The 11,680-nt window shown below is 38.8% G+C and overlaps 1 protein-coding gene across 3 annotated transcripts in view; it reads right to left on the bottom strand.

The window, feature by feature from the left end:
• Window positions 1–749: 749 nt before the first annotated feature.
• Window positions 750–11,680, bottom strand: part of cdh8 (cadherin 8) — a 150,214-nt gene continuing 139,283 nt past the window's right edge. For 2 of the 3 annotated variants that reach the window (XM_024295497.2, XM_024295498.2), the window contains exons 11-12: window positions 4,790–5,041; window positions 750–2,884 (exon numbers count right to left, since the gene is read on the bottom strand). In XM_024295497.2, coding sequence (XP_024151265.1) covers window positions 2,391–2,884; window positions 4,790–5,041 — 746 coding nt within the window. In that variant the 3' untranslated portion in view covers window positions 750–2,390. The remainder of the gene's footprint in view (window positions 2,885–4,789; window positions 5,042–11,680) is intronic. The other variant, XM_024295500.2, reaches the window with a different exon arrangement.

Consider the following 11,680-nt stretch of genomic DNA (forward strand, 5'->3'; position numbering starts at 1 on the left):
AATAGCAATACTCATACCATTCTTTGTCATATTTTATACACATTATTCAATATTTTACTGCTATAGAGTTGAACTTCTTACAGAATCTCTGTTGGAAAAAAAAAAGGAAAACTCAACCCAAACTTTTGCAACACACTTTTTTGCATTAAGGTTTATTGAAAAAAAAGACAAAAAAAAATCATACAAATACAATTATAAGGCTTTTTATACATTAACCTAAATGGCTGTATAGGTTTATAAAAATACTTTAAAAGCCCCACTTGCCATAATTAAATGGTGTACACAATATTCAATCAATAGTACAATGTAGAATATGTACATCGAGTCTGATAGTGGCCTCCTAACCTAATCAGTCTACTCACAGTAATAGTTTACTTTTGTGGGATTTTCAGAAATGTGACTTTAAATGATTTATTTACATGGAATCGCCATTTTTATACAGCGCTTCTGCTTTTAAGGTTGCTTCTTTACCCACTGGAGAAGCCCATTCACATTTTATTACTTTTATGCGTTTCTTCTCCCACCAGTTTGTTGTCAGCATCTGTCATAAGATCTGACAACTGCTGTGCACAAGGAGAAACTAGATTTATAAAAAATAGTCTCAACAGCAGATGCTTATTGACTCGTTCTACTGTTAGGATGCAGTTATGCAGGGAGTGTGGTGAGAAATATGATGTAAACAATGAATTATTTTAATAATATCTTCACTTGGTGGATAGAAAAAAAGGAAAGGAAGAAAAGGAATCAAGGCCATTGAGCAATATTTATAAAAATATATTTCACAAAGTAGGAAACAATACAGGGTTTCTTAGATTACAGTACAAGGAGTAAATAATTGAACATACACATTTATAAGCATTAAAGCACGGTATAAAATATGATCTGCATGTAGGACTATTCCATATATATTGTTTAGTCTACTGAGAACTGCCATAATACTGGATCAGTAAAAACTGAGAATGCACGCTGCTGTAGTGCCATCAAAAGTTTCATTATGTGCAGGAGCTAACGTGCAGAGACAAAACCTACCACCTCATCGAAAGCTAATGACGTTAGCGGTAACTTTATGTACAGTATAAGTCTTTTTAATTATTATCATACAGTGTAAGCACAAAATGCACATGGTCTGCGATCAGGTTTTACTTGGGCTAATGCCTTCTGTGTGTCGTAAATGGATTTTAATGTTTGCAGGGAGTCACAGTATTGAACTATTGTGCTCACAAGCTCACTGGCTGCACCCCACAATGCGGTGTGAGTCATATCTTGTTCGGATTTAGCATGTGTCAGAGGGATCTCACCCCCACATGCCCAATTAATCCCTTCATCTGTGTTATTTGCCTGCTTACATCTGGTCTACATCATCAAAGAGTCCATGATATGGTTTTGACTTGTTTGAACTAATGCTCAAAAAGCTGAAAAAAGCTGAATGAGAAATAATCTAAACACACTTCAAATAGTCGGCACAGGAAAAAAAGAAAAAAAGAAGACCTTTAGGACAGATTTACAAAAACTGCTAGAACATTAATGAAGAAGTAGCACATGTCTGTCAAAAAACAGTAAATTACAATTGTTTTTAATGTTGCTTCTGTAAAAAGAAGGCCTCAGAGTTTCTACATTTCTCTTTTTTGTCTTCACATCGGTCTTTAATAGGCTAATAACACTTTCAACCCACACCTGTAGCATGTAAATACAAAGAGTTGTATAAAGCAAGCCGTTCTAGGCTCTTGATAGTTTACAAATGTGGCCACCAGAGAGCATATCAAATTTTGACAAATTCGCTTTAAAGCCAACACTGGTTTGTCCTTTTTGCTATGTTTCCATCTTCTCAAACCATACATACATTCATCATATTAATGTAGACCGTATATTGCTTTTTTTTTTCTCTATTCCGTCTTGTTCCACTTCACCGTTCAGCTGGGCGGCTCAAGAAGACGAGAATGAAGAGTCCTCCCGCAGCTTCTGTGTTCCAGCTTGGCGTCCATTGAGTATTGTGTCCATTCAAGCTTCAGAAAACCCGGCAACATCCACTTACTGGGCGACTACCAGCAACGCCATGGTTTTTCTGCTACTGGCAGTCACAGCAAATGACTAACACCCAAAATACTGCTAGACACTCCACAACGGAATCTAAGTCACACTCCACAAGAATCATAGATCTCCTAATAAAGACATTGTTTGGCTCAACAGTTACAATGCGCTTGACTTAGAGGATGATAACTGCTATACCTCACTCTATAAAGATTACAAAAAAGTCTCCTCCATTGATTTTTTGTTTTTTTTTCATTTTAAACACCTGTTTCTAAAAGCCAGCAAACCTTCTAGCGTTAAATACACAAGTATGTGGACAGAAAAAAAAATCTCAAAGGTCTTTAATACCAACAAACCAAAGGTCAGGTTTCACGGTCGCTCTCGCCCACAGAGTAGAGCTCCCCAAGTCTTCTGAAGCGTGGGCCCCACTCTCTCAGATAGTCAAAGTTCTGGTCTGAGTCTGACGAGACCGTCTCCAGTGAACTGAGCGAGCCGGCAACAGATCCCCGGCCTTCGTATCCATAGATCTGGATGGAGTCGTAAGGCGGCGCCGTTGGATCGTTGTCTGCCTCGTGCAGCCGGACATTGATGAATTCGTCCACGTCCACGCCGTTCGGGCCCGAGTGTTGGCCCGCCCGCGGCATGAACTGTAAGTCAGGCTTGATGTCTTTGCGTGGCAGGTAGCCGTTGATGCCGTCGGGATTCTGCAACGTTGCAATGTCAAAGGCCTCTGTATCCTCCTCGCCGCCCCCTTCGTCGTCGTAGCGGATGATGTTTTCCCTCACGTCTTCGTCATCTTTAATGATGAGAGGCTCGTTCTTGTGTCTCCTCAAGGTCACAAATAGTACTACTATTACTATCAGAAAAAAAAGATAAACACAAACGGGAAAGAGGAGAAGAAAAGCTTGGTCAAGTTTTGTCACCCAGCTAACAATATATACCTAGATTTACGATTCATTTTAAGAAATTGCTGTTTTAAAGCTGTTGCTATCAAAGGCCAAAAATACTCAATTTAAATAAGGATTCACCTCTAAGTTTCACCAATTAAGTGAAATAGCTGATCAAACCTTCTTTAGACAACCACTGGGTGGTCCTTAAAGTGTCAAACTTTACGGTTAATATAGGACAATTTTAGTGACCAAGAACTTTTTTTTTCTTTTATCTATTGTAGTTTCAGAGATCTCACAGGATCACTGAAAGTCTTTCATTTCTTAAACTTTCTGAATACAAATCTTTTAACTGCAAAGACTTCTTTGATTTTGTTACTAAATAGCAGGTGGCACTTGTAAAGCTTCCAGCGGATTCCCTTTAGAGCAGGTCAGTCAAACTCAATCGCACAAGGGGCCAAAATCCAAAACACACCTGAGGTCGCAGGCCGAACAGAATAAACGTTTATTCAACACTAAATTTTTAAAACTTTATAACACTAACTTTGTAACATAATTATAAACTAGATATATAGCATATATAGCATCACATAGCTTGTGATAATGCTAGTGTGAATGGTCTAAGTTGAATTTGGCTGCTGAAGATGCTGAAGCCGATGGCAGAAAATGCTAAAGCTAATAGCCAGCTAAAATATTAGCTAATTGGAAAATTAGCCAAAAAGACAAACAAAAAACTTAGGTTAGCCAAAAACAGCTAGCATGTAGCTAAAAAAAACCTAAACTTCAAAATACCCTAAAAAACTGAAAAAAAGTCTAAATTAGCGAAAAAAATATTAGCCTAACTCCAAACAGCCTAAAAAAAAATTAAAAAGAAAAACCAAAATTATCCAAAACGGTTACCTAACATATCTTAGTAATTATCAAAATAGTCCAAAAAGCTAGCAGAATGCAAATTTTTAAAACTTTAAAACCACAAATTTGAAATATAATTAAGGATAATAAAAAGGCAGGAATATTATTCAAGAATAAATCAACTTAAACCTAAAATAACTTTCAATATTTTACTTTACATAAAAATATATTTTGTCAAAATTATACTAGTTAGAAATGAGAGCAAGAACCTCGGGCCATGTTAATAAATTGATCTTGAGGGCCGGATATAATTACCCAGAGGGCCGGAGTCTGCCCTGGGCCTTAACTTTGACAAATGCTTTAGAACCAGCCACTTTACTCGTGGTTTTGATGGATTATGCGTAATGTTTGTCCTTACTCATTTAGATTTTTAAATGGCTTTTTATAGGTTTAAAAAATCATTTCAATTACTCATTTTGAAAACGATTTTTAGAACTATATAGAGGACATTTCTTTTGCATTGTGTTCTATTTATCAAGCCTTCATGAAAACTTTTGTCGCTTCTTATAGCTACTCCTGCCAACTTATTCATAAAGTTTTTTTTTTTGTCTTTAAAAATTTTATTATGCCTTTCTTTGATAGTTTTTATAAGTTTGAAACCTTAAACAATCTCTAAGCTTCAGCATATTTCATAGCTTCTTGTAGGTCATGTTTAGAACAAACAGGCTCTTTGAGCAAGGTTTTGAGGAACCACTTTGAGGGATCATTGAGGTTGGTTTCCAATGGGAAATTTTGGTCAGAAAAATGTCAACCATTAAAAAAAACTATTTTAGCTCTTGGTTCTAAAAATAATAGCCCACTTCTCACAACTGAGCTTCACAAAGTACTTTTGGTTGTATCTTTATAACTATTTTTGATAAAAATCCGGCAGAACAATATTAAACTAAGTGAAAGATTTAGGAGAACATGCTCATATTGTCTTCAGGAATCAGACAATCGTTGCATAACATGACGTAGCTCACCTAACAGGAGGATAATGCAGGCCAAGATGGCAATAAGAGCTCCCATGCTGAGGCCGATGGGTAAGACATAGGCCTCCACGTTGCAGGATTGGACGATTCCCTCCTTGCTGCAGCCACAGACTCTGATCGTCAAGGTGTTGGTGCTGCTCATCGGTGGCTGACCGTTGTCCGTCACGATGATTGGCAGGAAGTACATCTCTTGTTTTTGTCGTCTGAAGGTGTCATGCTTGGCTAGAACGCTGATTGAATTGTCTGCGAGAGATGGTAGAAGACAGAGATGATTTCTTGCAAGGATGTGTGTGGGAGAAAAAAAAAAAATTCTTTTGGTGACAGACTGAAATCCTTTTATTAAACTGTGTGAAGATCAGTGCAGCGTGACGGTAAATTAACTTTATATCCTTCATCATTATGCATGTTTGGGCTTCCACATTTCTGATGACATTCCTTTCCTTCAATTTTCAGCTGTGGAGTTTTAACGATTCTGAAGGAAGGCGAGCCAAAGTTTGCCATTCCTCTTTTAAAAGCGGAGAAAATAAGGGGCCACTGCAGGCTAAGAAGAAGAAGGCACATGTCGACCCAGAAAGGTGCCAGCTGCTCTTGGATGGCACTTCTCTGAAGCTGTCTGCTCATTAGCTGGCACTCCTCACCCTGCACACATTATCAAACACTTGCATTCCCATAAGAATCTACTCCTGCTGATCTTATTGAAAACACACAAGATTTCTGATAGTCTAACCTTTGCCTCATTTCTTGAGAGAGCATTGAACAAAGAAGGAACAGAGGAGATGCAGAGAAAACGTTGAAACTTCTGCATTGACAGAGCAAACTTCATCAAAAGACGGAACGCCTAATGATAGAATCACTTGCTTTGCACAATCTGTAATTGATGTGAGCATATGCTCAGATATATTTTCTTACAAGTGCTGCCACTAAGTGGTACATTCTGCTTTGTGAGCACCAGCATGTCCTACTTCATTTGGATCATTCCGCAGTAATCTAAAACTCCACGAACCATTGTTTGTAGGTACTTCTTTAGGTAGTATTCATGATATAAATAGAAGCATTGAATATGTTTTTCCTGCAAGGCCAAACTTTAAAGTCACTCAAGGAGAAAAAAAAGAGTTGCAAACCTTTCCTTAGTTTGAACTTACTGTAAATTGAATAAAGCTTTCTTGGCAATAGTACGTTTTTAGGTCTAAAAACACACTTTAAATGGTCAATTTATTGGTGTGAAAAGCATTTTTGAATAGCTTTTTTTTTGTATTTTTTATTTAAGTAACAAAAGATTTTCGAGGCTACAGTTGACAGCGTTGACAGTTACGTTTTCTTCTTGCTTTCAAAGAGTCAGAAGGTGTCTCGAGACGCCTTCACAAGCCTCCGAAAGAAGCTAAACAAGCTCGTTAAAAGAGCCGGTTCTGTCCCGGACTGCACACTGGACACAGCCGAGGAGGTGGCAGACACGGGGATGTTGGTGAAACTGACATCCATCATGGATGACCCCTCCCACCCCTGGCACCACACTCCGGATACTCTGAGACTGCTACACTCAGAGAGCAAGAAGAAGAACTACCAACGTTCATTCTTCCCAACTGCGATGCGACTCTACAACACACCACTGCACCGACACATACAATATTTTATTTTGGCAAAGTTTAGATATGTTTACTCTTTTTATTGGATGATGTTGTTGTTACTGTTTTTCTTAGAACCACTGTTGCTGTAACAAATGGTCTAAGATTACACAAATGGTTGATTAGCCTACTCACTCATTTAGGGACATCAAACTCGTGAAACAGTAATACTGGTCAACTTTGGTCAACATTTATGTTTTATATTATTGATATGGATTGCCTCTTTTGTTTTTGTTTTTAGGTTCTATTTTGATTTGTTCTTTAAAGGTCAGCTATGACTTGTCCTGGATGCCCCGCCCCCTTCTGGATGGAGAAGGTCACAACTGCCTGAAATAATTTAGGACTTCTGTTCAAGGAGGTGTCCATTCTATCCCCGTCTTTTGTGCTTTCTATTTATCCTCACAGTAGTTTAGTTTATTAATTTATCGGGACAGCGTAAAAATACATTAAGCTTAAAAAGCAAAGAATGAAGCTTAATAGCTCATTTTCACCTGTACTCCCTTAAAAAAAACAATGCATTATGTCTAAACATTATAAACATATTAACCAAATGAAAAAGTAAAAAAAAAAAACACAATATAAAACTAATGCAATATGACACAAATGTTTCATTTACAAAAGCAAAACAACACAAAAATAAACATGTTTTCAAGAAAACATTTATACCAATCACTGTTCTTTGCTTTTTAACTTTTTCCCCATGCTTTTTTATTTTTCAGGTATTACAATCTTTTGAGCGTCTAGATTTGTTGAGTCCTTTCTGCCCCTAGAGTTTCCACTGATGACTGTTAGCTTTTCAAATGTATGTCCTCAAATTTGGGTTTTTAACATGTTCTTGTTACATTTTTCTGATGATGGAGAACAACGATTAAAAAAAAAAAGCTTAAAATTGCATTTCTGAGTATTTCTTTCTTCAAATCATTGTAAATCAGGAGCAGATAAAAAATGGCATTTGGAAAAAAGATGATTTGTTACATAGAAAATATGCTGCTTGGCCACAAGCTCTCTGCTCCACAAAGTCTACATCCGTGTGCGTCTTTGTTTTCCTCATCCGAGCTGTTACGTTGGAGGGCTGTAAGCTAGTGGGGAAGCGTTGCTCTGTGGCAACGATCCCACTCACTATTCATAGGCATATGTCTGCCGTTCTGCAGAAATAGTGTATTTAAATTCAGATGTTACTCCGACTTGATGACGTCAGCTACGTTAGCAAGGAGCTGCCATGTGAAGAAAAGCGCGGGATAGTGCAGCGTGGGTCGCCCTGCCCGCGGAGGGATACAGAACTGGAAGTCCCTTTGCTCTGAACTTAAAAAACTATTTTGGACACCCCTTTCACTTCAGACGGACCTTTTAATTGGAGGGGTAGGAGGAGCTGAACAGGTAGGGAATGAATTCAGATTCAACTTATGTGTTAAAAAAAACGTTTTTTGTTTTTATTAAAAGCGGCATAATCAAATTAAAAATAGCCCAAAAGATGATCAAGTGAGTATTTTATGTGGTAAATGACTGGGCTCATTAGGTATCAATGTAACACATATAATGCTTCCAAGTTGTTAATTGTGATTTTTTGCAAACATTTTCATTTAAACTACATCTATGCTTCAACTCTTAACTAAGAAAGTTTAGCATTGTAAGACTAATGCTTTACTTATTATTTTAACATATACATTTATACTAAGTTCCTGTAGGAACAGAGAATAAAACGAAGCTTCGCATCACATTCAGTAACACTCATAAAAGAGTATTTTTTTGTTCCTCCAGTTCAGGTTTTAATGTCATTTCAGATTGAACACGTTGCCATGAGAGACTTGGATGTGCCGCAGTTCTTGATCAACAAGATGAGATGGAAACAATTTCTGCAGTTGTTCTGTGATGAGCAAAAATGTCAAAAAAGAGGTGCACAGATCCTCTCCGTGGTCTTAAATAACTGAAGCTGTCAAAATGAAAAACATAAAATCTGGAGAAAACTGAGCGGGAGGCATGACAGATTTATGAGCTTGAAAAATCACCAAAGAAGTGAAGGGAAATGTCTTGGCCCAACTGCAACCTGCAAGTAAACAATGTCATTGATTTGGTCTTCGACTGCTGATAATCGTCATGTTAATTTGGACCTCCTCAGCCTCCATCAACACGATGCTTATTGCAGTCTATAAATAGGTTTCTGCTTATATGAAATGTGTGGTGCATCATTTCTGCACAAATTACATACAAAATTGTTTTAATTAATTTAGTTAAAATTAAAATAAAGAATTCCTGGAAAGTTTAACCTTGTATTTCAAATTTAAGAGTCAATCATAATCTGACAGGAGCTTGTTTTTTCATATTTGACAATATTAGCATCTAGTTCCCCGTGCTGCTGATTACAGGGTTGCCATGATCTGCTGTATCCTTGCCTACTAAATGTTGGGCTGCCAGGGATCTCAGTATGTTGTGTACAGCTGGTCAGAACCTCAGCCATTTTTTCCCATGACAGGCAACCCTTAACCTCTTCACTTTGCAATCCCTACAATTAGACTCATCATCACAAACAAAAGGCGCGCTCAGAGGCTCACCGAGGCCCTGCTGCTCTTCACTGAAGTGTCTCCCACAGCTGCCGATTCAGATAGAAATAGTCACTGAAGTGCTGGGGGGGTGATGATGCAGCACGATGGGCTTCTTTTCTCTGGCTGGCATTAACAATAATATGGACAATTGGTGGGTGTGGAGTGGAATGTAATATGTTGCAGAAGCACAACACATATTTACTTTGGTTCCAGGCAAGAACAACAAAATGAAGACTTTTTTCTGCTGTTTGGTGTAATGTGCAGCTGTTGTTTTGTGGTAAAACTTTTCTAGAGGAACTTTTAGGCTTTATAGTTAAACTGTGTTACCAGATTGAGCAGTTTTGTTTCTTACTTTGTGGGAAAAAATGCTTTAGGCAAGTTTAGGGTCACTTCAGGAGTTTTTAGTTCTTTATTGAACTACATTCAACAGGAACATGAAGTCAAGGGAGGAAAGTCCATCACTCGGCATCATTTGCACCTGCCATCATGAGAAATAATATTCAAATAAATGTGTTCTCTATTCCATAAATACAACTTTAATCTTTTTTTTGCCTAAAATTGTTGTATTTTATGTGTTTTCTTTTCAATTTCTGACTGTGAGGTGAAGCTGCACCATGCAAACGGGGTTAAATGTGTGCATTTAGTTTACTCGCAATATGTTAATAATGTCATGATTTTATTTTCTTTTATACACACTTGATTTTTTTGTAAACATAACCATTGACTGTATATTCACTGGACAAATCAACCCCTCCCCCCTCGTGCTCCAAACAGGAAGTACCTGCTGGTTCCACAAAGGTCAAAATCCCATAGACTTCTACTGAGAAACAAACAGTTATTGTATTTTTAAGTCATTCTATTTGTCAGAATGACCATTCTTGCTCCTATACTTCTTCTTAACATCTTCTTTCAAATCATATTTTTTTAACATGTTTTTTTTTCTTTAATACAAGTTACAAACCAACCAATCAGATGCCTCAGTAAAAGCATGTGGAGTCTGTTGGCCACACCTCCAATGTTTGATTGACAGCTTCTCCCGAGCTGCTTTCAGTGGATTTGGTGTGGACTTTGAACAAGCTCAATCATGATTGGTGACATTAGTTCCCCTAAAATCGTGTCTCAGATCGACTCGGCCCAATCACTGTCGACGGGATTCAAAATGGCGGCAGCATTATCAGGAAACCACGGTGACGGTTTTGGCCTGTATGAGTGTCGGAGGTAAATGGTAAATGGTAAATGGCATATACCTGTATAGTTCTTTCTACCTTCCTTCATAGTTCATAGTCTTTATGGACAGAATTTCTAGGCGCAGCCAGGGGCCGGAGGGGATCTGGTTTGGGGACCACAGGATTTCCTCTCTGCTTTTTGCAGATGATGTTGTTCTGTTGGCTCCATCGAACCGGGACCTCCAGCATGTATTGGAGCGGTTTGCAGCCGAGTGTGAAGCGGCCGGGATGAGGGTCAGCACCGCTAAGTCTGAGGCCATGGTTCTCGACCGGAGAAAGGTAGTTTGCCCTCTCTCGGTGGGTGGAGTGCTCCTGCCTCAGGTGGAGGAGTTTAAATATCTTGGGGTCTTGCTCACGAGTGATGGAAGATCGGAGCGTGAGATCGACAGGCGGATTGGAGCTGCGTCCGCTATTATGCGGTCGCTGTACCGGTCCATTGTGGTGAAAAGAGAGCTGAGCCAGAAAGCAAAGCTCTCGATTTACCGGTCGATCTTCGTTCCAGTATTCACCTATGGTCATGAGCTCTGGGTCGTGACCGAAAGAACGAGATCCCGACTACAAGCGGCTGAAATGAGTTTTCTCCGTAGGGTGGCTGGACGCTCCCTTAGAGATAGGGTGAGAAGCTCGGTCACCCGGAGAGAGCTCGGAGTAGAGCCGCTTCTCCTCCGCATCGAGAGAAGCCAGTTGAGGTGGTTCGGGCATCTGGTCCGGATGCCTCCTGGATGCCTCCCTGGTGAGGTGTTCCGGGCATGTCCCACTGGGCGGAGGCCCCGGGGAAGACCCAGGACACGCTGGAGAGACTATGTTTCTCGGCTGGCCTGGGAACGCCTCGGTGTCCCCCCAGAGGAGCTGGAGGAAGTGGCCGGGGAGAGGGAAGTCTGGGCATCTTTGCTTAGACTGCTGCCCCCGCGACCCGGTCCCGGATGAAGCGGAGGAAGATGGATGGATACCTTCCTTCAAACTGTGCCTTTTGTGATATTTTAATTAAAAAAATAAATCATTTGTTTTATAAAACACATTTAAGTTTTTGGTAAGATTTTTACTGTTGGTGTTGCACACAATTTAATGATGATACACAATTACAAAAACACCAAATACATCATAATATAGTAAGTGATTCACTACTTGATTCATTTTTATGTTTTATTAATACTTGGAAAATTTTACTTTCACAAGAACAGTTTTTTTTTTAACTAACCACTTTGTAATATGTTTCCAAGGTGATTTTTTTTTATATCTGATCTCACTTAAATTTGTGAAAAGTAAAAATGCAGGGACAATTTTCACCTTAGTTCAAGATAATAAGTTATATCAGAATCCTTTTTTTTTCTTGCTTGTGAGTTCTCAGATGTTCTTCTGTGGTTGCTATTAAAGCATTATAGGAGTCCATTATTTTATGAGTAGGCAGCTGTGATACCATTAAAAAATGTCTCAAAGTTATATTTTCAATCAAAACGGGAAGTAATGGACAATAAATTAATGCTAATTGGTCAC

The sequence above is a fragment of the Oryzias melastigma genome, linkage group LG3 (genome assembly GCF_002922805.2).
Source record: "Oryzias melastigma strain HK-1 linkage group LG3, ASM292280v2, whole genome shotgun sequence".
Lineage (NCBI taxonomy): Eukaryota > Metazoa > Chordata > Actinopteri > Beloniformes > Adrianichthyidae > Oryzias > Oryzias melastigma.